The sequence below is a fragment of the Mustela erminea genome, chromosome 6 (genome assembly GCF_009829155.1).
Source record: "Mustela erminea isolate mMusErm1 chromosome 6, mMusErm1.Pri, whole genome shotgun sequence".
Classification (NCBI taxonomy): Eukaryota; Metazoa; Chordata; class Mammalia; order Carnivora; family Mustelidae; genus Mustela; species Mustela erminea.
Window position 1 is genome coordinate 128,621 of NC_045619.1, and position 25,196 is coordinate 153,816.

The 25,196-nt window shown below is 60.2% G+C and overlaps 2 protein-coding genes across 4 annotated transcripts; one reads left to right on the plus strand and one right to left on the minus strand.

The window, feature by feature from the left end:
* Nucleotides 1-822: 822 nt before the first annotated feature.
* ARSA (arylsulfatase A) lies at nt 823-4,328 on the plus strand. Of its 3 annotated transcripts, none has more exons than XM_032345741.1 (9): nt 823-1,098; nt 1,637-1,889; nt 2,060-2,300; nt 2,418-2,636; nt 2,711-2,880; nt 3,168-3,292; nt 3,385-3,512; nt 3,697-3,799; nt 3,891-4,328. In XM_032345741.1, exons 2-9 carry the CDS (start codon nt 1,672-1,674, stop codon nt 4,208-4,210), a joined length of 1,524 nt encoding a protein of 507 aa, XP_032201632.1. In that variant the 5' UTR covers nt 823-1,098; nt 1,637-1,671; the 3' UTR covers nt 4,211-4,328. The 3 variants fall into 3 exon arrangements, with proteins under 3 accessions (XP_032201632.1, XP_032201631.1, XP_032201633.1); XM_032345740.1 differs by having other exon boundaries at nt 823-1,031; XM_032345742.1 differs by having other exon boundaries at nt 823-1,001.
* A 9,621-nt stretch (nt 4,329-13,949) lies between these two features.
* Nucleotides 13,950-24,767, minus strand: MAPK8IP2 (mitogen-activated protein kinase 8 interacting protein 2). The gene is made up of 12 exons (XM_032345743.1): nt 24,297-24,767; nt 23,220-23,325; nt 21,208-21,495; nt 20,964-21,057; nt 19,639-20,865; nt 19,239-19,314; nt 18,933-19,105; nt 18,730-18,839; nt 17,906-18,010; nt 17,703-17,773; nt 15,053-15,151; nt 13,950-14,690 (listed from the first exon to the last, which is right to left on the minus strand). Exons 1-12 carry the CDS (start codon nt 24,359-24,361, stop codon nt 14,618-14,620), a joined length of 2,487 nt encoding a protein of 828 aa, XP_032201634.1. The 5' UTR covers nt 24,362-24,767; the 3' UTR covers nt 13,950-14,617.
* Between the last annotated feature and the right edge of the window lie 429 nt (nt 24,768-25,196).

Here is a 25,196-nt window from a genome sequence, read left to right on the forward strand (position 1 = left end):
GGGCGCTGTCCACTCTCCTGTCAGTTCCAGGGTCAGGAGCCTCCCCAACCAGAAACCCAGGTCCTGGTCTTCCTGAGGTCAGAGGTCCCAGAGGGATGCCCTGAGCTTGTGGGGGAAACTGAGGCCAGAAAGCTGCCCTGGAGAGTTTCCCGGGGTGGGGGAGCTGCCCTAGGGAGCTGAGCTGCGGGCTGGGGGCCCCAGTTACTGCAGAGTAAAACACCCAGCTAACCTTCCTCCTGGGCACGCCCTCTGACTTCGAGACGGCTGAACCAACTGGGGACCACAAAAGTGAAGTCATCTGTCCAAGGTTGTCCAGTGATGGAGCCAGAGCCTACTCGTCTCCTGCCGGTGGGTTCTTCCCATTGGGTAACCCCAAGGCAGGCCAGACCCCAGACACCCGGACGCACACGCACCCAATACACACACACGCGGAGACGCGTGCACGGAGGGGAAAGGGTTTGAAGGAGTTTGCTCTCTCGCCGGAAGTAACGTTGGGGGAAAAGCCAGCAGTCGGCGGGTTCCACCGCGTCGTTCCGCGCGGCTCATCCAGCGATGCCCACACCCCCCGCGCGTTCAGGGCCTTTCCAAAAGGACCCAGAAACCCGGTCGGAGGTGCGGGGGCCCCGCCCGAGCCCGCGCGCCGCTCCAGCCGGGCCCGCTCCAGCCCCTCCAACGGCCTCGGGGCGCGAAGGGGGCCGAGCGCGAGCCGCCCAGCGCCCCGCGCCCCCAGGCCCAACCCCGACCCAGTCCCGACCCAAGCAGGCCCCGCCCCCCCCGCGAGCCCCGCCCCGGCCCGCCGCGCGCGGAGGGTCACGGGACCGCAGGGCGGGGACGGGGGCGGGGCGGGGCCGAGGCGGAAGCGCCCGCGTAGGGCACCGCTGTCCGCTGTCGGGACCCGCCCCTCCTCGGCCGGGTACTGGCCTCGTCCAGCCGCGCCGGACCCGGGGGTCAGTGTCATGTGACTTCTGTCCCTGACCACGAGCCTGAGCCGCAGCCTTTAGGTGAAGAGGGTCCGATCGCCCGAGAATCAGGTGTCCTGGTCCCCGGGGGTCTCCAGAGAGTTATATCCCAGGCTACGGTCTCCTGGGTTCTGTTGGGGTCAGTGGTCTCCGGAGGTCCGCTGGGACTTCAGGAAGGGGTTGTCTGGGTCGGGAAGTATTTGAATCTGGGGTCTCAAGAAGGGGGTAGTGCCTGGGTCTGGGGTCTCAGGCGAGAGGTAGCTCCTGGATTTGATGTCTCCGGGGAGAGGTAACGCCTAGATTTGGGGTCTCCGGGGAGAGGTAACGCCTAGATTTGGGGGTCTCAGGGGAGAGGTAGCGCCTAGATTTGGAGTCTCAGGAGAGGTAACTCCTGGATTTGGGGGTCTCCGGGGAGAGGTAGTGCCTGGATTTGGAGTCTCCGGGGAGAGGTAACGCCTAGATTTGGGGGTCTCGGGGGAGAGATAGCGCCTGGATCTGGGGGTCTCAGGGGAGAGGTCACGTCTGGATCTGGGGGTCTCAGGGGAGAGGTAGTGCCTGGATTTTGGGATTTCTGGGGAGAGGTAGTATCTGGATTTGGGGTCTCAGGGGAAGATAGTGCTTGGATCTGGGGTCTCTGGGGTAGAGCATGCTGGAGCCAGTTTGCTTTCTCTCCCAAGGGTCTCTTGTGACAGTCCCGTCCTTGCTGTGTGCCATGGTGGCACTGTGGGCTCTCGCTCTGGCCTTGGCCCTAGGCCTGGCCACTGCTGGCCCACCTAACATCATGCTGATCTTTGCTGATGACCTGGGCTATGGGGACCTGGGCTCCTATGGGCACCCCAGCTCCACCACCCCCAACCTGGACCAGCTGGCTGCAGGCGGGCTGCGCTTCACCGATTTCTATGTGCCCATGTCTCTGTGCACACCCTCCCGGTACGTGAGGGGGCATCTCCCAGACTCACTCTGGGCTCCAGCTGGGGAGGCAGAGGGCTCTGTCTCTCTGGAGAGGCTCGCATTTCTCTGTCGTCCCCCCTCTCATCCCTCCGTGTGTCCGTTTCACCCTGAGTTTCCCTCTGGCTCACGGACTCTGACTTGCCCTGTAGGGCTGCGCTCCTGACCGGCCGACTCCCAGTCCGGATGGGCCTGTACCCTGGAGTTCTGGAGCCCAGCTCCCGCGGGGGCCTGCCTCTGGAGGAGGTGACCCTGGCTGAGGTCCTGGCTGCCCGAGGCTACCTCACAGGGATAGCTGGCAAGTGGCACCTTGGGGTGGGGCCTGAGGGGGCCTTTCTGCCCCCCCACCAGGGCTTCCATCGATTCCTGGGCATCCCGTACTCCCATGACCAGGTAGGAACCTCCAGGACCCTCAACCACCCTCCTCCCCACCCCCGACCAGTCCCCTTCCCCTTAACCCCTTGAGCCCCACCCCCCAGCCCAGACTCCTGAATGGAACTGCTCCGCCAGGGCCCTTGCCAGAACCTGACCTGCTTTCCGCCGTCCACCCCCTGTGATGGCAGCTGTGACCAGGGCCTGGTCCCTATCCCGCTGTTGGCCAACCTGTCCGTGGAAGCGCAGCCCCCCTGGCTACCTGGACTGGAGGCCCGCTACGTGGCTTTCGCCCGTGACCTCATGGCTGATGCCCAGCGCCAGGGCCGGCCATTTTTCCTGTACTACGCCTCTCACGTGAGTGACCATGGCCTTGTCCCCTGAGCTGCCCTTGACCCCTAGCCTGCGCTGACTCCTGTCTCCACCCACAGCACACCCACTACCCCCAGTTCAGCGGGCAGAGCTTCTCCGGGCGCTCAGGCCGAGGGCCATTTGGGGACTCCCTGATGGAGCTGGACGCAGCTGTGGGGGCCCTGATGACAGCTGTGGGGGACCTGGGGCTGCTCGGAGAGACGCTGGTTATCTTCACTGCAGACAACGGGTTTGCTGTGGCAGCGGGTGGGGACATGCTGGCTGATGCCTCACTGGCGGGTCCCTGGGGCCTCCCCATCCTGACCACTGGCTGAGGACATACAGCTAAGGGTGTCCGGGGGGATGCTGGCTGTGTTACGGTGACCCATGGGGCATATGGGAAGCTGGGGGCCACAGGTGTGTGGAGGTACTGGTCTAGGACACAGAGGGGACAGATGTGTGCTGGCCACTTCTGCGCACAGTGTGGAACTCTGGGGTCATCCTGAGCACCACTGACAGCTTCCTTATGTGCCCCAGGCCTGAGACCATGAGGATGTCCCATGGCGGCTGCTCTGGCCTTCTTCGTTGTGGAAAGGGAACCACCTTTGAGGGTGGTGTCCGGGAGCCTGCCTTGGCCTTCTGGCCAGGCCACATCGCTCCTGGTCAGTCTGCAGGCCCTCTCCTCACAAACCCTCGGCCCCACCTCCCCGACCCCGGTGGCCAGTGGAGTGATCACACAGCTTTCTGCCTCCAGGGGTGACCCATGAGCTGGCCAGCTCCCTGGACCTGCTGCCCACCCTGGCTACACTGACAGGGGCTCCACTGCCCAACGTCACGTTGGATGGTGTCGACCTCAGCCCCCTGCTGCTGGGCACAGGCAAGGTAAGGCTTATGACCCTGGGACCCTGGCTGTCCGGCATCCAGATGGGGCTACCAGTGGGGCTTCTTGGGTGGGCGAGGAGCAGCTCCATGTCCAGGGCCTGACACAAGGCCGCTGGCTCCAGGCAGATGCACATGAGCGCTGGGGGCCCCCTGCCCACTCTGTGATCCCTGACTTTGCCCCCAGAGCCCTCGGCAGTCTCTCTTCTTCTACTCGGCTTACCCAGACGAGGTCCATGGGGTCTTTGCTGTGCGGAGTGGGAAATACAAAGCTCACTTCTTCACCCAGGGTAATTTCCTCTCCCCCAGCCCTGCTGACCCCTCGCAGCCCCAGAGCCCAGCCCCTCCTGCCCCTCGCCCAGACGTGCCCCCCCTCCCCAGGCTCCATCCACAGTGACACCACACCGGACCCCGCCTGCCACGCCTCTAACCCGCTGACTGCCCATGAGCCCCCGCTGCTCTTTGACTTGTCTGAGGACCCTGGTGAGAACTACAACCTTCTGGGAGGCGTGGCCGAGGTCGCCCCCGAGGCGATGCAGGCGCTGAAGCAACTCCAGCTGCTCAAGGCCCAGTTCGACTCCTCGGTGACCTTCAGCCCCAGCCAGATGGCCCGTGGCGAGGACCCTGCCCTGCAGATCTGCTGTCAGCCTGGCTGCACCCCGCGGCCTTCCTGCTGCCACTGCCCAGAGCCCCAGGCCTGAGAGCGTGGGCAGGCCCGCCCAGGACGCCTGCCCCACCCGGGATGGTTGGCGGCGGCAGTGTGGGTGTGCGGAGGGGCTCTGTACCCAGTAACCTAATAACACCATGTGATACTCACAAGCGTGGGAATTCATCTGATCCTTATGATGACCCCGGAGGTAGGTGCTGTTCTGCCTGGGTTACAAATGAGGAAATCTGTGTGGAGAGGTTCAGCAACTTGTCCGAGGCCACCCAGCGGTTATGAGGTCAGGCTGGGATCTGAACCCAAGCACCGTGGCTCTGGGAGCTGCCCACCGCAGTTGTGATTGTCAGTGCAAGCTGGGTTCCTGAGTGTGCGCGTGTCCCTCCCGGAAGCCAGGAAGCCATCGAAAGTGCTGTTGTGTGGCAGGAACAGGGTGGGTGGGTGTGAGGGCAAGGTGGGCAGAGACCTTCAAGTTGCCGAGCACCCGTGAGCCTCAGGTGTGCCCTGACAGTCCGTGGGGGCACCGTGACTGGGGCGGTGGGGGGTGGGGGGGGCTGGCTCTTCTCAGAAACCCGTCCGAGGGGCTGAGGGCTGAGGGTGGATGACGATTGCACACTCCAGGTGGGGTAAGAGGAGATAAGCCCCTGGGATAACCCCCAGACCCTGCCTCTGCCCCTTTCGGAGCTCTGCGTTTTCCACCTCCCCTGTCCCACCCAGCAGAGGAGGCGTAGCTCAGGGCTGGCTCCCTCCCTGCTCCGCACTCTGCAGGCCGCACTCTCCAGCGGTGCTCAGAATTACATTCAGGCTCCTTAGAGGCCTCATACCCTCTGAGGCCTTCCCCACTGCCCTCCCGACAGCCCTCAGCTCTGGTGTGCTGGCTCAGCCGTCCTCTGGTGGGGCTGGTGTGCTCTCTGCAGAGGGGACTCCAACCACCCACCTGTACCCACGTGAGCAAAGTGTAGACCTTGTAGTTACCTTGTGTGTGCACGCATGACAGGTGTACACGGGTCCCCATGCTCCCTCCCGGCCAGCTTGACAAGAAGAGCTTGTCTGGATGCTTGAGGGTGGTATCCACATCCTGCTGATAGACCCTTGCCTTCCCAGTGTTGGGCAGAGGCCCGTGGACGAGGAGGCATGGCCTCTCCGGGACCCAGTCTGAGCCAGTCACAATCCCATCCAGTGACTGGTCCCTGAATGCCACATGGCTAAGTCCTGGTCCACGAAAGGTCAGTCGTAGTCTGCCAGGTTCCCTGCAGCGTTCTTTCTTGGGGCAGTGAGGGTGCGGTGCTCTCACTGTCCCGCCCAGACAGCCTGCAGCTGCTAAACCCATGTCCCCAGCCACCTAGCTCCAGAGCTCACGATATAATCAACACCATAAGCCACTGCTGGGGGTTTATCTGTCCCTTTCAGACCAAAGAAGTCTTGCTGGAATGAGACGCGGGATGCGCGGCAACCGTGTCCACAGGCAGCCCAGGAGCTGCGCTGTTCATGCCCCAGATCCTGCTGTGTCTTGGAGCTGCCCCCCTAGGGCAGTGCTTTCCCTGGGGACCCTTGCAGCCAGTGATGCTGGTTAGGAACGCCCAGATGAGCTGGGCGTGCCCTCCTGTAGGCTGCCCCTTCTCTTCTGGTGGGACACAGTCACCTCAAGGGGCCTTGGTTCCAGAGGGAGGACTGAGGAACTGAAGCAGGCCCACTGTCTGTGCGTGACCGCCAGACACCCAAGTGCTCGGCAAGAACCACAGCAGCGCTAACACCCATAAAGGCAGGGGCTGCTTTGGGCCCGCCACCCACTTGGCTGAAGTTCGCTCCACACAGAGGGCTGTGTGTGATGCCGAGGCCCAGATCACCAGAGGGAACCCCTCCCTGTTCCCAGGGCACTTCTTGTCTAGTGAAGGGTATGGGCGTCAGCCCTGAGATCTCTGAAAGGTGGGATTCGGGCACAATAGGGCCCCTTCCACCTGGGTGTGGGTGGGGGACATATGGCTATTACCTGAGAAGGGACACTAGGGGTACTGGAGGGTGGAAACAGTGTGTACGTATGTACAAAGCAGTAAAGGTACACACTTAGGTTGTCGCATCTGTATTGTATACTTGAAGAGAAATGAGAATTTTGCGCTACGTGCCACAAATGAAGAGTGTGGGTCCTTTAGGAGCATAACCGCGGGGGGAGTGGGGATCCACCGCGGGGGGAGTGGGGATCCAGGTCACTGAGCACATCAGGGACGTTCCCCTGTTGGCTACGCTGAGACCCACCCGCTGCAGCCAAGGTTTGGGGAGAAGCAGACTGTCACCCTCCCGGCCCACTGGTGGTCTTGTTGGGATGGTGGTTTTGTTTCTTTTTTTTTTTTTTTTTTTAAAGATTTTATTTATTTATTTGGCAGAGAGAAATTACAAGTACACTGAGAGGCAAGCAGAGAGAGAGAGAGAAGGAAGCAGGCTCCCTGCTGAGCAGAGAGCCCGATGCGGGACTCGATCCCAGGACCCTGAGATCATGACCTGAGCCGAAGGCAGCGGCTTAACCCACTGAGCCACCCAGGCGCCCCGGTGGTTTTGTTTCGTTTAAGATTTTATTTATTTATTTGACAGACAGAGATCACAAGTAGGCAGAGAGGCAGGCAGAGAGAGAGGAGGAAGCAGGCTCCCTGCAGAGCAGAGAGCCCAATGCGGGGCTCAATCCCAGGACCCCAGGACCATGACCTGAGCTAAAGGCAGAAGCTCAACCCACTGAGCCACCCAGGTGCCCCTTGCTGGGATGGTTTTGCAGCAGAAATGCTTGTCTCAGCGTTCTAGCTGCTCCCCGTCCAGTCACTTGTGCACATGTGCACATGTGCACATGCGTAAGGAGAGACACATACTAGCTCATATGTGTGAGCACACACACACTCGAGGTGGTCCTGAATGCTGTCTACGGTATCCCTGCTCTTCCCTTCTTTGCTGCTGTTGATTTAAAAAAAAAAAAAAAGCTCCTTTCCCTGTGAGCGTAAGAGTCACCATTCACCAGACCGGTAGCTTTCCATTCCTACAGAGCGACGTCCTCGGCAGCTGGGTCTCCTCCAGGTGCATTGGGAAGGAAGAGGCCAGGTCCGGAGCAGCGGGAGTGGCAGCAGGTGAGCAGCACCTGCTGAGGACCCCTTCCCCGACCACCCCCACCTTGGGCACCTGCTCACCTGTCCCCCAAGTGACCAGAAGGGGGAGCAAAGGGGGTGTTTTCACAGAGTAAAGCTTAAATTTGCCTCTTGCCTGAATGTTTTCACTTACGAAAGTACATGTATTTTTCAGAGCAGCCCAGGCAATGCCTGCAATCCCAGCCGAGTTCTCCATGCTCTTGTAGATCCCGTCACCACAGCACTAACGCTGGTGTAACCTTTCCTTGCCGCACCCCAACACCGCCTTTCCGGGGTCTGATGGTCCATTCACCTTGACCCCTGGCCGGGTGCAGGGGTGAGCCACAAAAGAGATGCCTCCCTGTCAGCCTCCTCAGCTCCCGTGTGTGAAGGTCCCTGTGAACCGTCGCAGCCACAAGGGCCAAGGCGTGACAGCCCCTCCCCACACTGCGGCACAAACGGTATTTTGCTAGCAGCCCAACACCCCCCAACACCCCCAAGCAAGGAGGGAGAGCTGAGTCTCTCTCTCCAGGTGTTCTCAGAAGAAAGGGACCCAAGGGAGAAAGAGGGGTCTGGGGTGCCCTCCGAGCTGACAGGCAGCTAGGGCCCTAGAGAGAGCAGTTGTGGGAAGGTGGCCTGGCCCCGGACTCCCCAGCAGGAGTGGAAACATCTCATCACTTGGCAAACACTAGAACCACATGGGGCTGGAGCCTGCCCTGCCCAGGAGCACCCACTGCCCAGTGAGACCTGGAGGGAGGGGCCGTCGGTCTAGCAGCTGGCCATCACCCGGATGTGGATCTCCAGGTGGGGGGGGGGGGACCCACAGAACAGAAGAAGGGGCTTCTTCTTACAGCAGAGCTGGGCCAGATTGGGGGCAGGAGCGGCCCATCGACTCTCGAGGCAGCCACTGGGGCACACTTGTCATGCCTTCTCCTCCACCCTAGGAGTCCTCAGCACCGTCCCACTAAATTTCCTTTGGTTAGAGACAGGGGCACCTGTGTGACTCAGTTAAGTGTCATGACTCTGGGGTCCTGGGATCGAGCCCCACATCAGGCTTCCCGCTCAGCCGGAAGTCTGCTTCTCCCTCTGCCCTTCTGTCTGCTTGTGTCCTCTCGGTCTCTCCATCAAATAAATAAAATTTTTAAAAAGTTATACTGAAAAAAAAAAAAAAAATATATATATATATATATATATATATATATATATATATATATATATATATATATATATATATCTCAACCTAAAAAAATTTCAAGTTATCTAGAGTCCGTTTTTATGGTTTGGTTGTGATCACAAAATGCAGTTACAGAAGGAAGTGAAATACTAACCCCACACTCCTAATACCAGCAGATGTGGACTGGCGGGGACAGGAATGGTCCCTGCCAGAGGCTCCGTGTAATGTGCCGTTTGGGGTGGACACAAGGCACAGCCCTGGGGATCCACCACCTGTGCCCGTGCTGCCACCCTTGGGGTGGGTGTCATGTCTGAAGAGCACGACCTCCTTCTTCGTACTCTGCTGGACAAGTCACCTCCCTGAGCTGCCTCCCCACGTGAGCCGCACAGGCCAGTCCCTACGTGGAGTCCCAAGCAAGGACAAGGCGGGTCCCGGTGACCGGTGGTGCTGCGCCCACTCCTCTGCTGCCCTTCCCAGGAGCCTCCTCCGTGCCCCTTCCGCTGACCGCAGGTACAGGCCAACCTCATGCAGGACCCCCCCCCCCAAGGAGAGCAGGCGGGTCGTGCCGTCCAGGGTCAGCATGTTCTGTGTAGGTAAAAGCCAAGGAGTGGCGAGGTCCACCGGGCCCTGAGTGGGGTTCCGGGTCACGGGGGCTTTGCACAGGTGCCAGGGGCCAACTGCCCCCAAATCTACGCAAAGGAAATAAATAATAAAATCCAGGTTCCCTTTTTTGCCATCAACTCAAATGATGGTTGAGACAGCTTTTAAGTAGATTGTTCAGTCCTCGTCTCTGCCGAGCTCTGTGTGTACAAGGACTTGATTCGCAGGTCTGAGGGAGCAGGACTCAGTGTGGCTGACTTTGGTTTCAGTGGGTGCTCCCTCAGGACGGGCACCTGGGTGTCAGACAGGACCTGTCTGCTGGCTTGTACACCAACTCTATAGAACAGGACCCAGGTGGTGGGGGTGGGGACGCATTCAGGGAGAGCTCCCGTGCTGTATCAACTCCTGGCCTTCACACCTGCACAGTTTCCACCACACCTGTCCACACCTGCAAACCAGCCAGCTCACTGCAGTGGTTTCCACCTGAGGAGTGGTGAGGAGCCTGGTACCCTGCTCTGCTCAGCACCGAGGCTGTTCCCTCATAGCCTCTCTTCAGAGGGGGCCACTTACTTCTGCATCCTGGGGGCAGCCTTGGATCCCTGCTTGGGAGTGCAGGAGGGTCTTCCCGCATGCTCCCCAGTCATGGGTTTTGCCCTCGGGGCCTCTCCTGAGGAGGTCAGAAATACGGCTGGGCTTTCAAGGATCCAAAGTTGGGGACAGGACTGCTGGCCTCAGCTATGGCTGAACGACCCTCAGAGGGCTTCTTTGCTCTGCTCTCAACCCACCTATGAGCGGCTCTGAAGGGCAGAAGATGCGCACTCCTGGGGCAGCCCCCCACCTGTGGGGGCCAGGAGCCAGCAGGTAAATGTTCCCGTTTCTCATCCTTCCAGTGATGGTTAAGGGAGCCTTGAGTTTGGCCTTCACACTGGTGTCTCCTCCCCCCTGCCTCTCTCACACACGCCTCACTGCAGCACCCTGTGGGTCTTCTGCAAGACCGGCAGCCTGGCCCTCCGCCCTTGGCCTTCCTCCGGCAGGAGATTGAGCACAGTGCTGAGCCCAGGAATGGCAGCACTCAGGACAAAGGCCAAGCACCCATGTCACAGGACCTCGAGGAGGAGCCTCTTGTCCTCCCAGAAGCCCTGTCTGGTCTAGACCCGCCTCCTTGGGGTTTTCTCTTAGAGCCGAAAGCTTTGAGTCACACCTGTTCCATGGTCTAGTGTTGAAGTACTTTTCACAGACATCCAAAGAGAATGGTGTTCTCTACATGTAAAATACGGAATCCAGTGTGTATAATAATAAGCTTACTAAGTTGATTTTCGGGTCTATTTTTTCCTCCTTTTTCTGGCTGTTTTGTTTCTAACATTTCTGATCATGCATTTGTTGGTCTGTGTTTCAGAACTAGAGACTCAGGTGTGAAGGCCATCTTCCATCACACGCGGCTCACTTCACAGTGGGGCGGTCTGCTTTGCTTTCATTGTCTTGCCTTAAATTCTTCATTGGATCCCCCGATCTCTCTCTGGTTGCAGACAAAATACAATAAAAACCCATGTATAGAAAGGAGATTGGAAAAAAATACACCAAAATATCAGTAAGAGTTGTCTTTGAGTTGCTATAAGAATTTTTTTTTTTACCTCCCATTTTCTGCCCCTCCCAAAATTCCCACAATGACCATGAGCTCTTTATAATGGAAAAGACAAAACTTTAAAAAGACATATTCTATTTTGTATAGTGTTTATGAGAATGGTGATGCGCACCGACTTGCCCGAGCTCTGCTCTCAGCCTGTCCGGAGGGCAAGTTTGTGCACGTCTCACCAGAGTCCTCAGACGGGTACTTTTATTGTGGTCAAATAACCTTTTTTTGCTTGCAGTTAAATAATGCAATTTTTTTAATTCTTGGTTTTTCTGGGGATGTTTCTATTTGCATGTGGGGGGGTCTCTCACGAGCACCTACAGTACCGGGAAGGATGAAGACATGTTCGTGCAGGAGAACAGCTGGGGAACAGAGGCTGCCGGCCTTCTTCATGCTCACCTAGTGTCTAGCGCAGGGCCTGCACATTTCCCCATAATAGCATGACTGTTTTCCATATTACTTTTCTTCATATCTGTCCAATATCTCAATTAAGTCAATATACCTTTAGTTGGTCAAAATTTGGATTATTTTTACTCTTTCAATATTTTAAACAAGAATGTGTATAGAGGTTTTAATTCAGGATGCTCTCCTTAGCCAGGTCTCCGGAGATCAGAGTCCTGATACTAGAGGCTTGCTCACGTCCATGGGGGGGTTGGCAGGCATCAATACATGTGCCCAAGCCCTGCACTGAGCTCCAGGGCGAGGGCAGCAGCTGCACCCCTGCTCTCTCGGGCTCATCTCCCACAGCCTCTGCCAGGGTTAGGGTTACCCAGCTCCCAGGCTCCAGCCCCCCAGCGCCCAGGAGGAGGATAGGCCACCCAGCAACACGCAGAGGACAGCGGCTGCCCTTGGGGTGCTCAGAGGTCCTAGGGCAGAAATAGGGTGGAGGGAGGGGGTTCTTGAGAGGGGCAGGGACCAGCCGACCCAGTGGGGAGCCACTGTGGAGTTTAGCCCAAGAGAGTCAGTTATCATATGGTCTCACTTACTTGTGGAGCATAAGGAATAACACGGAGGGCATGGGGAGACGGAGAAGAAAAGGGAGTTGGGGGAAATCGGAGGGGGAGACGAACCATGAGAGGAACCATGAGAGACTGTGGACTCAGAAAAAAACTGAGAGTTTTGGAGGGGCGGGGGTGAGAGGGTTGGGTGAGTCTGCTGGTGGGTTTTAAGGAGGGCACAGATTGCATGGAGCCCTGGGTGTGGTGCATACACAATGACTCCTGGAACACTGAAAAAAAATTAAATTAAATTTTAAAAAAAGAGAGACAGTGCCTGCTCCAGTTTCTGTTTAAAAACTCATCTGGGGGGCACCTGGGTGGCTCAGTGGGTTAAACTGCTGCCTTCGGCTCGGGTCATGATCTCAGGGTCCTGGGATCGAGTCCCGCATCGGGCTTTCCACTCAGCAGGGAGCCTGCTCCCCCCACCCCCTGCCTACTTGTGATCTTTCTCTGTCAAATAAATAAATAAAATCTTTAAAAAATAAATAAAAATAAAAAAATAAAAACTCATCTGGCTGCAGGGCCAGGTGGGTTCTTGGACGTGGGGGACAAGTGGGTTCTCGGACGCAGGCTGAGGCCAGGTTCCTGGAGGAGGCTTTTGATGCACAAAGACGTAGGAAAATCAAGGTGGTTTGACGGGGGGGCTGTGTGTGTGAAGGGGCAGACGTAGGAGTGACGGGGTGGGGGTGGAGGTGGCAGCCATGGGGATCTAGGGCAACTCCAGTTGAGACGCTGGAGAAGAAACCGGAAAACCCAGAGCATCGCTGAACAGGAGCAGGCAGGGAAGGCTCACGTGCGTCTGAAACGTCGTGGCCCCTCAGAGCCGCTCAGGCGCTCTGCACCTCAGGGCTCACAGCAGCGTCATTACAATCTTGAAACTTTGCAAAGCACAGGCCCCCTGACTGGTGGAAGGAGTGGCCTGGAGGTCAGCTGGGGTTGGTGAGTCAACGCACGCAGACAACTGAGCCAAGAAGCCAGGGAGGACCCAGGATGGAGCCAGGGACGGGGTCTGCAAGACAGCTGAGCTGGAGGAAACCCTAGGATCCAAGGAGCAGTTGGAAAGGGGACGAGAGGAGGCACAAGAAAGGTCAAAGAGGTGGAAGGAAGGTGGGCGATATGGGAAGGGTCCTACTGAGAGGGAGCTGTTCCAGGGAAAGGGTACTGGGGCTTGTCCAGCAGCTGAGCTGAAGGGCCAGCTGCCGGGAAACGTTAATGATGCAGAGAACCCGGGGGAGCCGGAGGCGCTGAGGTGGGGGTGTGAGCAGGCCTGTGGTGACTTCCCGAGACGGACAAGGGCCGTGGCACAGCGTGAAGAACTCCTGCCTGACAGCGAAGGCAGAGCAGAGGGAGCTGGTGGGCGCTGGGTCCCCACGGTGACACAGCAGAGGGGTCCGAGGCCCAGGCTCCCTGCCAGGCGCAGAGGGGTGCACGTCTCAAACAGACACACGGAGGGCTCTCTGCCTCTTCCAGCTTCAGTCAGTAGCAAAGTCTTCACAGACATTCTGCTTCGTGTTCTTGACAGCAGCCTTGGAAGGTTCCGGCGTGCCGGCTTACCAGCTGCGCGTCCATTAAGACTGGTCCAGGTCCCCGTTCTGCTGCTGGGGCTGTTCACGTGCCAAAGGTCTGGGGCATTTATCAACTCAATTTGTGGAGAGGCATGTGATTTTTATAGACAGTAGTTTAAAATTCATATGTAGTGAATCTGTCCTTTTGCTCACATTTCATAACCTTTACCTGTGGTCTTCCCAGGGCTGCACTGGTCCCAGGCTCCGCAGGGAGGACCCAGAAAGGCCCACCACGCTGACCTCAGCACCCGAGAGCCAGGGCTCCCCTGGGGCCCCAGGGCCAGCAAAGCCCGTTCTCTGTTAGACAGTCCCTACAACTACCTAGAGGTATCAGGAAAAAGAGCCACCTCCTCTCTTCTGGCTTTCTGTGGAGAATCTTTTAAGATCTGAGCAGACTAACCCCTTCTTTCTCACTCACACGCGTGCATAAACACCCATGAGCACACGCACACGCCGATCTGAGCCCGACCGGCTCCCCAGCCCTTCCGGAAGGAACACTGAGAGTGACCACAGCCCCTCCTCTCTCGCCTCAGTGACCCTGCTGAGATGCACGCAGATCAAGTACATCTTGGGACAATCCCCAGGGAGCCTGTGGCATGACCTCGGAGAGCACTGCAGGGCTGAATCTTCTCACGGTTCCAACACAGGCAAGGGTAGCTCCTGGACCCCCGGCCCCCGAGCTGGGCACCCCCCCAGAAACAGCCAGTGTCACACCAAGCAGAGTTTATTGAGGCGCTAGACTGCAGGGAGTGTTTGCAGCGGCAAAGCGGACGCTGGTGTGGCCAGGGCCGGGGTGCGCACCCCCTCCCAGCATCTGCGGGCTCGGGGTTAGCATCAAGAGCTACCTCTAATCTCCCCCAGGGCCCTTCTGGGGGGCCCTTCCCTGCTTCCCCCGAGCTCCATGTGGGGCAGTATGGGGGTCCCTCTCTTTATCCCTGTGGTCAAGGATGGGGTAATCCTTTGAGATTCACTATAAAAATTAAAATTCCTTTATAAATCACAGGGGAGGGGCAGGAGGGGGTGGCCTGGGAGCCTGGTGCCACCAGCCACCTCGAGTCTCGGCTTCCTCTACGACCCTCCCAGTTCTGACCCCAAGTAAAGAGCAGAGGGCGAGGGTTTGCAGGCACAGAGAGGGGCAGAGACAGAAACAAGGAGCTAGGAGGAGATCAAGGGGCGGAAGAGGGGGACACAGAGAGAAAGAACGGGTCAGAGGGGAAGCGGAGAGGACTCCTCTCTCCTGCGGCCCCTGGGGAGCACGGAGGAAACTCCCCGACATCGGTTCCCGCGCACCCCCAATCCAGTTCTTGCCAAAGCCGCGGTGGCTTCTGGAGAGGCGCCCAGCCCGGCGGCCCCTGCAGCAGGAGGGCGGCGGGCGGCTACTCCAGGTAGATGTCCTCTGTGGGGCAGGCGTACTCCAGGTGCTGCTGGTAGTACTCCAGGAAGGCGCGGCTGGGGGGCGGGGAGAGGGTCTACCAGCCATGCGGGGCCCCTGAGCCGCCCCTGCCCCCGGCCCGCAGCTCTCCCTCCTCACCCCCAGGGCGCGCCCCTCATCCCCAGACCCCACTCCTCCGCCCTGGGGCCTGCTGAGCACACGCTCCGGGAACTGTGTCCCTCCCATCCCAAGAACCCCCCTCCTGCCCCAAGTCTTCAAATGTGCCTGCCGCCCACTCCGGACCCTCCACCTCTACTTCTTCCTCGGTCCCCTCCCTCCCACCACACTCTCCTCCGCACCCCGTCTGCTCCCCAGGCCCCACCTCCTGCCTGTCTTCCCAGCCCTGAGCTCCCACCCGGGCACTCCCCACCCCACTCACCCCACGCTCTGGGCCACGGGCCTCATGGACTCCTGGGAGACGAAGACGTGGCAGGCGAAGCGGCTCAGCAGAGGGTGTTTGGTGATGAAGCCGAAATAGCTGCGGGGGAGGGGGGAGTTGGGGGGGGCATCAGAGCACCAACCCACGCCACACCGCTGGGTCCTCCCCACCGGCCCCCAGGGACCCAGAGACAAGAGTCAGGAACAGAGGGCGCGGGGACAGAGGAGGGATGGGAAAAGGTGTGAGTCCCACAGATTAAAGGTCTGAAGGCGCCTTTTTGGGGTCCAGTCCAAGCACGGTGCGAGGCACCTATAAGGGGTGAGTGACCTGTGTGAATTTCTCTGGGACAGGGAGGGCCCCCACCCGGAGCCTGCCCCTAGGCCACAGGGTGGGGCCTCGTTCCCGCCTTCCTGGTGCGAGTCGCCCAAGCCCAGCCCCACGGCTGCTCCCGCCACTTCTACAGCCATGATCTGAGCTCTGAGCTGGGCTGGGCATTGGCCCCAATCTGCTAAACCCTCATGGAGAAAAAGCTCCCACCCTGGCTCGGTCGTGGGCTGGGGTCACTTCCCCAGCTCAGTCTCATTCAGCCCTCTCCTGAGTCTGGCCCGTCCTGCTCGTCTAAGACATTAACAAAACCTGGTCTGGAGGGAGGGCCTGTTAGAGCAGCGCAGCAGAAGACCCGAAGACTCCCCTGACGGTGGCTGCTCCAGTCCACAGCAGACTGGATTTGGGTCTGTGGTTCCACAGCATGGGAATCCACATGGCAGAGACACTGCCAAGACGCCATGCTCGTGTATCTATGACAGCCTTGTCTCAAACGCCATGGTCAATCACACCTACGGTCACCAACACTCAGATGTCGCTTACCAAGCCCCAGGCACAACTACTAGTACTACTAGTACTATGATTACTAGTACTACTACTATTAGTACTACTAACTCACATACCCCTCCCAACAGCCCTGTGAAGTAGGTGCCCTGATCTACTATCTCTAGAGGACAGAGCTGAGGCCCAGAGATGGTCAGAAATTTGCTCAAGGACACACAGCCGGTGTGGGAGCTTACAGGCCACATACTCCAGCCTCATCCAGGTCCTACAAGTCCAGCACAACCCTCATCGCTGCCTGCTTCACGAAGAGAGGCGTTAAGGGTTCACCTAACACTATTTCGTTAGCGCCTCCTTATGTGAGAGACGGGGCTGAGTTCTGAAGTGACAAATACTAGGAAGGTCTGGGCCAGGACAGTCGTTCCTTGGTCCCGTCCGCTCCCCGCACGGCCTCCCCTCCATCCTGACCCACCGGTCTGATCACCTTTCTCTCATGGGCTTGATTCTCTGTTGTCTCCCCCACTGCCAGAGCCGTTCTCAGCCCACTGCCTACCCGGGCCTCATGCAGACCAGTCCTTGCAGTACCAGAGCTGCCCTGTTCGGCTCTGACCCTGCTGAGGCTTGACCCCATGCCCAGGCAGCCGACACAGCCCTTCTCCCCACCCTCGTTACCACAGAAATGTCCAAATGATACAAGTGCTGGACCACAGATCCGTGACAAGCCTCAGCTCCGGTCCCCATGTCCCTCCTACATCTAACCTGCCCTTGATGACCGGCTCCCCCCATAGCCCACCAAGTCTTTTCGAGCCTCTGGTTGGCCCTTTCTTTCTGGTGACATCCTGTTTCCTTCATCGAGGACACCGGGAAGAGCAGGCAGGAGCCGGGCTGGGCAGGAAGCCTATGCACCCCCCCAAGCCGGTTACCGCTCTGGTCCTCTCGCCCCCCCTGCTGTCCCTTCTCACTCCGCCTGGCTGGTGGGCCTCCACCACAGTAACCCACCTGCTCCCAGCGTCTCTTCCCTCCGCGTCTCCCTCCCATTCCAGACAGCCGGTCCGACGGCTCTGCCTCTGCACCTGAGTGCCACATGCCCAGCACGTCGGGCCTACTCACTCCACACTCCTTCTCCAGGTGTAAGGGTCACTCTCTGCCCATCACCCAGGAAGCACATCACCCTTGGTTCTCCCTCCAGGCCGGCCTCCACATCCCATCAGCCTCGGGCCTGCCTGTCCCACCTCCTAAGTGCCCCCAGCACACTGTCCCTGCACAGCCTCGGCAGCACCTGGCCTCTGGCAGGAACACACGGGGCCATCCGTCCGCAGGGCAGCCAGGACCAGCTCGGCCACCTGGTCACCCCATGACACCACTGCAGAAGGGACTGAGTACAAGCTCTGTGACGAATCCCAGTACTCCTGGTGTCTCTCCAGCCTCATCCTAGCTGCCCCCCAAGACACCTGGCGCCCCCTCACCCACAGCCTTAGCTCAGCTGGCTTCCTGCCAAGACCCACCCCATGACTTATCTTCCAAGGCTTGCAGAGTGGACCTCAGTGCCCTTCCTGAGCCCCAGGAGAACTCACCCCACTCTCTACAGGTCTCTACAGCCCCACACAGACATCTGCCAGACCCCAACAGGTGCTTCGAGCATGTACTTGCCTGTGTCTCTGTTTCCCCACCCAGACCAGATGAGAGCTTGCCTGAACCCAGTCTCCTGCGCCCAGGGCAGACTGGGTGCCATGTGGGTGCAGGTGGGGCAGTCAGCGTGGGGGAGGGGGGTTTGTATCCAGGCAACCCTCAGGGCTTGTGGGGACTCAGGGGGTGAGGCCCTTACCAGCTGTTGCGGGGATGGCAGCCACAGAAGGAGATGTTCTTCATCTGGAAGAAGTGACTGCAGTGCTGGAACTAGAGCAGAGACGGCCGAGCATGCCGAGTTAGCCGCGGGGCCTGGGACGCCTGCCAGATATCCCTCCAGTGGCCCCTCCCGCCTTAACCCATGCCCAGCCGCCCCCAGGCCTCAGGCCCCAGCACTCCCACCTCAGGGCCTCCGCTCAGACTCAGTTTCACCCCCCGAAGGGAAATCTCGAGGTCACAGGAGGCAGGAGGACGCAGGTGGACGGTCAGCTTCCGGGCAGTAGCAATCTGGGAAGAAGTTGGGGGCAGAGGGCCTCAGGGCCCTGCAAGGGTGTCTTTCTCTCCCCTGGGTACAACATTTCACATTACGGATGAAGACTCGGCTCTAACCCTCGAAGATGGGAACTGGTGGTCTCAGCCACTGCTCGGGCTCAGGCCCAGCTCGCCACCTGTTTGCACTAAGCCTGCCACTCCGTTCTGCTCCTCCAGACATGACCACGGCCCCCCAGCCCTGGCCTCCTCGGTGTCCATCCCTGTGGGCTGGATGGGAGTGCTCGGCAACAGAGCCGTCCTGGTCCTCTGCTGCTTCCCCACTCAACCACAGGACCAGCAGACGGGCAGGCTCACTAAATGTCTACCAGTGAACGAGCCAGTGAGCAGACGACTCCCAGGAAAGGATGTGTGAGAGTCGGTCCTGATTTACAGACGAAAGGAAGACGGACTGCAGGAAAGGTGGAGCTGGGGGGACGGTGGGGGCCCTACTTCAGGCAACCAAGCTGCAAGGGCAGAGCGGAGGGCAGAGCACGCCGAGTTCCGCTGAGGGTTTGAGGGAGGGAGAGACCTGCCAAGCTCTGCCCCAGGCCTGTGTGCCCAGACCCTAGTCAGAGCTGGGATCTCTGCCCGAGGCTCCCAAGGCACCATCAGAACCCTCGGCGGCCAGAGGCCCGGGTCCTCCAGAGGCTGGGCCAGCCCATGGGGTTGCGGGGGGCCGATGACCCCGGACTGACCTTCTGCATGGCTGCACACAGGATGCCGTTGCCCTGGTGACAGGGCACCTCTACAGAACCCAGGAACTGCACGTCGAAGCGCTCCACCCAGCAGGGACTCCGCTTGCTCCCTGGGGAGAGGGAGGCGTCACCAGGGGCCCAGAGCAGGCGGAGAGGGCGGTGAAGCCCGGGTGACAAGCTACCCCTTGGGGATGGGCCCTCACCTAGCAGGTCCTTGGCAGGGCCAGGCACCGCATGGGCGTAGAAGGCAGGGAAGACCCCACGCTCCCCTGTGCGCATGTTGAAGCCGCGAAACCAGAAGTCATCCTCCTCGGCCTCCACCAGCACCGGGTCGTCCACATCCAGCTCCAGCTCGTCCGGATGCCGAGGGATGAACCTGAGGTCCGGTGGGAGGTGGGGGGTCACTGGGGGGGAGGGAGGAGACCCAGTGGGTGGTGTCCACCCCAGTCCCACAGTGTCTGTGGACCAAGGCTGGGGGATCACGGACAGCAAGCAGGGAAAGGCTGTACCTGAAGACAGCCCGGTGGGTTTGCTCTTTCTCCTCCCCATTGACCAAGCAGGAAAAAAGACCAAAGGACTCGGTGCCTGAGACACAGACACAGGGAGAGACAGACACTGAGGAGGCAGAGGAAGGAAAGTACTGGAAGGCCTAGCTGAGTTCCTCCCCGATGCACCCCTCAGCAGTCTGGTGGAGGCTGTCCAGAGTCCCAGAGGGACGGAGACCCTGCCCATCAAGGGCCGGAGGCAGAAGAGCCCTCCCCATTCCGCTGTGCACCCTGACCGGGGCCTGGGGAATGCCGCAGGCACATGTCCTGGGTAAGAGGGCAGCGCCTAGCCCTGACCACCCTCGGACCCTCGGGCTGCCCGGGGCCGCTGGGGACCATCCCCCTTGCCCCACCTCCCACTCACTGGAAGAACGAGATGTGCTGTTGACAAAGACGTTGAGGAACTTTTTAGAGAAGGTGAGGTCAGGGCTGTCCGGAGAGGCGTCCTCCGGGCCCTGACCACCACCCAGCAGTGCGGCCGCCGTCTCCTCCTCGCTGGCCTCGCCACCGCTGTCCTCCGAGCCGTCGTCCCCCAGGCCCGCGCAGCGCCGCAGGCTGACCAGCTCCAGCTGCGTGTGCTCGTCCACCACCAGCGTGTACTTGACCGCGTCGTACACCAGCGAGGCGTCCAGCTGCGCGGCGGGGCCCACGCCCCTGCCGCCAGGGGGGCCCACCTTGTCATCGGCGTCGACCTCGTCCTCTTCATCCTCATCGTCCTCCTCGGAGCAGGCCGCGGAACAGGAGCGGCCCGGCCGGGCGCTGCGGCCTGCGGTAGCCCACAGCGGCGTGATGGTGTCACGCGTGGGGTTGCTGAGGAAGAGGCAGGGCCCGGGCTGGGCGGGGCCGGGCCGAGGGGCGGAGGGCGCCGGGGGTGGCGGCCCGCAGAGCGTCTCCATGTCCACCAGCTCCACGCCGCCCCGCCCTGCAGGCGCCTCCAAGCCCTCGGTGGCCCCGTCGGCGGGCGACGCGGCCTCCCCGGAAGGACGGGACGCGGGAGACAGGCACTGGCCGGGGCAGCGGATGGGCGAGGAGCCCTCGGAGATCATGCGGCTCACGAGGTTGCTGAGCAGCCAGGGCGAGTCGGCGTCCTCGCTGAGGTCGGGCTCAGACTCGGACCCTGACTCGTACTCGCTGTTGGTGTCGTCGGGGCCCACGGGCAGGAAGGCGGGGCGACGCGGGGGCTCACAGGGGGCCTCGGGCTCGGGCTCAGGCTCGGAGGCAGGCGATGAGGCCTCCTCGATGGAGTTGGTGAGGTGCGAGGAGCGGCCGCTGCTGCTGCTGCCGCCGTCGCTGCTCAGCTCCAGCTCCGTCTCTGAGATGGACGAAATCATGCGCCCCAGGCGCGCACCCCCCGCGTCCTCCGAGTCGGAGCCCGGCGAGGACAGCTCCTGGCTGCTGCGCCGGCCACCTCGGCCCCCGCTGGAGCGGCTTCCCAGGTCGGCCTCGATGCCAGGATCCGAGGAGGGCGAGGCTCCACAGGGCGCAGGGGCACCCGCGGCCGGTCGGTTCCCTTCACAATCGCAACCCAGGCGCACAGGGGACTGCGCCCCGCACGGGCTGGAGTCTGCGGGCTGGAGGGACGCCGGCGACTCTGCAGAGCAGGGGTTATGTATCAGCAAGCCCACTCGGCCCCCTTCCTCTTCCCCTTGCCTGCTGTGACCCCACCATCAGCACCACCACTCTGCTCACCTCTGAGGGGCTCCTGGGGAGGGGAGCGCAGCACTGTCTCCTGCCAGGAAGCTGGAGGCACTGGGGCAAAGCCTCCATTGTTGTTCAGGGAGTCCTGGGGGTGGGGTGGGAGAGCCATAAGAAAGCAGCGCTGAGGGGGGTCTCCAGCTTTCAGGGGTAGGACAGGCTGCCATGGGCAGCAGAGTCCCAGATGCTAAAAACCCAGGTTAACTCCAGGATGTTGTGGGTGGGTCTGGATGCTCACCTGAGCTCCCAGCGTAGTCAGATGGAGAGTGGTGGGCCGGTTCTTGTGGGGTTCATCCACGGAGGGGGAAGGAATCAGGGTCTCTGGGGCAGGGGCCTCCGACACAGGGCCTCCTGCCTCCTTGCCCTCCGCTTCACCTTCCTCCTCCTCCTCGTCCTCCTCCTCCTCGTCCTCCTCCTCCTCGTCCTCCTCCTCTTCGTTGTCATCGATCATCTCAAACTCCTGGAAGTCATCCTGGAAGGAGCAGATGGGGTGCGGCTGCTCCGAGCGTCCTAGGGAGAGACTGTCCTGCAAGAAGGGGGGACAGGCAGAGCTGGGCCAGAGCTCAACAGTGACTTGGGGTTCCAAATCCCAGGACAGGGGACAGCAGAAGCTATGAATTAAGGGAGAGAAGACTCCAGTTCACTCTGCTCCCCACCAACTGAGCAGTTCTTTTAAAAATCTGCTTGGGGGCACCTGGATGGTTCAGTCAGTTAAGAGTGTACCTTCCTCGGGGGGTCATGATCCATGTGTCTGTCCCAGGCTTTCAGCTCAGTGGGGGGTCTGCTTCTCCCGCTCCCTCTGCCCCTCCCCCTGCTCATGCTCTCACTTGCTGTCTCTCTAAGATGAATAAACAAAAAAACCTTTTAAGAATCTGCTTAAGGGGCACCTGGGTGGCTCAGTTGGTTACACGACTGCCTTCGGCTCAGGTCATGATCCTGGAGTCCTGGGATTGAGTCCCGCATCGGACTCCCTTCTCAGCAGGGAGTCTGCTTTTCCCGCTGATCTCTCTCCTCTCATGCTCATTCTCTCTCTCTCTCTCTCTCTCTCTCTCAAATAAATAAATAAAATCATTTTTTTTTAAAATCTGCTTATGATACAAAAAGATCATTCCTGTTCTTGGTAAGAGCTCAAACTCCTAAGCTTAAGGGACAGATCTTCTCAGGGTAGCTTCAATCCACATGCCACCCTATGTTATCTCCAAAGCCCATCACATCTGACACCAGCACTCCTTCCTTCATGGCATTTTAACCCAATTCACAATCCCTGTATTCTGCTGCACCCCCCTCCCCGCCGCAGGCTGCAAGCTCCACCAGACAGGCCCATGTCCACATTGTGTACCAACATATCCCACCTTGAGAACAGGACTTAGCCTACAGATACTCATTGGAGTGCATGAAGACAACCCAGGATTCACCAAGCCTGCACCAACCTCAGGGCCTTTGACACACTTGATCGCTTTGCCAGCAAATCCCCGCCTCCCTTATCCGCCCAGCTCCATCCAGTCTTCCCTAAGGGCAAGGTTGGGTGCCATTTCCCCTGGAAAGTCTCCCGGAAAGCCTCAGTGTCTACTGGGTTCCCACCCCTTTCATTGCCCCTAGTGTCCTCCCATTCCTTGGAACTCAGTGCTTGATATTCAGCCAGCCAGCCATTGCCTCTGACATGTCTTTCTCCCCTACTGACTTACAGGCTCCCAAGGACAAGGGCAACACTTGCCCCATTCTCCTTCCGCACACCCGGAATCCCCAGGACTTGCCACATGGCAGTTCCTCAGAAATGTTCTTGAATGAATGAAAACAGAAACATGGAGAGACAGGGAGGGGGTGGAGAAGAAGCAGGAGATGGGGAGAGAAAAGATACCAGGGGTGGAGACACAAGGCAGAGGAGGCAGGAGAGGTGGGGACAGGGCTGGGAGGGGGACAGCTGAGATGGCAGCAGAAAGGGGCGGGGTCTTCCTAAAACTTGGTCTGAGGACTGAAGGCATACCTCCCCTCCCCCAAGCTAGCCCAGTGACAGGGGCCAGGAGAGGAATGCTGAGGACAGCCCTCTGTGGAGGGTGTACAGTCTGAAAAAACAAAGGTTTGATATCCAGGAAGACCCTGAGCCAGGAGGCCCACAGGGAGGGGACAATCAGAGGGTTTCTTATTTCAAGGCTGAGCTCAGACCCACACGAAAACTCCAAGTGAACAGTAAACAGAGCCAGAGTGAGGCTCTCCCTCGAAAGGCTTCCAGTCCCCCAGCCCCTTGCCCACCTTCTCGCAGTGGTCCGAATCATAGCTGAGGCCCAGGCCACAGTCATCGGTGATCTCAGACAGGTCCTCATCATCAAATTCTTCCAGGCTTATGTCCTGGGGAGGCCTGGGAGAGGACACCATGGTCAGAGAGCCATAAACTCTGGACTCCCTCCCTGCCTGGATGCTGGCCCTATGGAGGGACCCCCGGCCCCAGCTGCTAGGCCCAATGGTCTCCAGAAAACCCAACTCCCAGAGCCGCATACTGCCATCACCTTGAGCCCCAGGCTGTGCTCTTCAACAGATTCCCCCCACAATCTGAGCCATGACCAGCCCAGAGGAGCCTCTTTCCCCTCAACCCTCCTCCCACTCCTCCTCTCTCTCAGAGAGCCAGCAGCCTCTCCTCCCTGCTCCCTGCCCCCCTGGGTCACAGCTTCAGCCTCAGAGGAGTCGGCTGAGCAGAGTTGGGGGAGGGGGAGCTGAAGCTGCAGCGGCAGCTGGGGGGGGGGGGGCAGGTAGGCCTGCTCAGCGAACAGAGTCTAGTAGCCACTTTGTCTCTCCGCTCCTGCCCGAGACAGGTCTACACCCAGGGATCCAATCCTCTCTCCACCTCAGCCCCTTCCCCCAAGGGCTCCAGGCTTGATTTCAACTCTCTCCCTCCCTGAGCCCTCGGGCCAAGACAGGCCTTTACCAAAGACAGGCCCGACAAGGCCAAAAGGACACTGCCAAGCACAGAAGGTGGCTCAGTGTCCTGCCCACACAGGCTGCCGGGTCAGAGGCTCAGCCCAGGTCCTCCACCCTTGAGGGGTCAGCTGCCCAGGCTGGGTGCGGCACTGGATCCCAGCGGGATGGGGGGGGGGGGTCATTAGGGCTGGAAAAGGGGGATGAGAATAGGACAAAATTAGAGACCCTGCAGGGAAGGAGGCTGGGGAGCAGGAGTCAGAGGCCTTGGGAACAGAGAGGAGACTGGGGCTTGGGTCCCCAAAGGCGATGGGGGTGGGGTGGCAGGGCCGGGTCGGAGGAGGCTGGGGTCTGGGTCGGGGAGGGGGTTGCGGGAAGATAAGGGCCTGCCAAAGCCCGGGGCGCCCGAGTGCGTACCTGCAGCCTGGCGGCGACAGCGAATGAAAGGTGGAAAGAGAAAACATCTCCGCCCGATCCGCCATCTTCTCCGGGGAAAGGCCTGCCGACTGCGGCGGGGGGAGGGGTGCGCGGAGCGACGGCCCCGCTCGCCCTTCGTCGCTCCCTCTCTCGGTCTTCAGCCCTCCCCGAGTCACCTCGTGACACGCCCTGCGACACCCCGCCCGCCGACACACCTCGACACCCTGCCAGGACACCGCGGCAGGCGAGCGGCAGCGCCGCAGGGGAGGGGAGAGGAGAGAGAGGATCCGGGAGCGGAGGGAGGGGACAGCGGCGGGAGGGAGGGGGCTGGCGGGGAAGCTGGTTGGAGGAGAGCAGATGGTTTGACGGAGAGGCTCTGGTTCGGGATCGGTCGGCTTTGGTCTTTCCGGGGGGTGGGGGAGGTGAGAAGCGGGTTGGCGGCGGGGTGGGGGCGAGATCAGTTCGTGTACAGGAGGGTCTGCGGGGCGGGGGGGGGGCGGGCGGAGAGGGAGAGCCTTCGGTTTGAAAGCTGCGGGGGGACGTCGGAGGACCGCCGCGGTCCGGGTCCACGGACCACTGGCTCGCTGGGAGGGGGAGGGGCTCGTGGAAGGGCGGGCGCGGCCCGGAGCTGCGCTGGCGTCCCGAAGAACCTCAAGAGTTGGGGTCCCAAGCCTGGGCCTGGGGGCGGATCCAGACCGAGGCAGGGCTGGGAGCTGTCCGCCTCTGGGTGCTGATTGGGCCGACGGAGACGTCTGGCTAAAACGTGCTGATCGCGGCTGAAGGAGCTGTTCTCCCAGAGGGTGCTGATCCGTGCTGGACAGAGACATCTGACCAGGGCATGCTGATCCGGCTGGATTCCAAGTTGATCCTACAGAGGTTGAGGATTGAACTTTCAGTTCG

Bases quoted from the DNA above. Each gene is read 5' to 3' on its own strand.
- MAPK8IP2 (XM_032345743.1), bottom strand. From the start codon at position 24,361: ATGGCGGATCGGGCGGAGATGTTTTCTCTTTCCACCTTTCATTCGCTG. The intron at 19,315-19,638 runs GTGAGTGGGAGG...TCTGTGTCTCAG, and splicing joins CAGCACATCTCGTTCTTCCA to GCACCGAGTCCTTTGGTCTT. The intron at 18,840-18,932 runs GTGAGGGCCCAT...CCCTCTCCCCAG, and splicing joins CCCTGCCAAGGACCTGCTAG to GGAGCAAGCGGAGTCCCTGC.
- ARSA (XM_032345741.1), top strand. From the start codon at position 1,672: ATGGTGGCACTGTGGGCTCTCGCTCTGGCCTTGGCCCTAGGCCTGGCC. The intron at 1,890-2,059 runs GTACGTGAGGGG...CTTGCCCTGTAG, and splicing joins TCTCTGTGCACACCCTCCCG to GGCTGCGCTCCTGACCGGCC. The intron at 2,637-2,710 runs GTGAGTGACCAT...CTCCACCCACAG, and splicing joins TCCTGTACTACGCCTCTCAC to CACACCCACTACCCCCAGTT.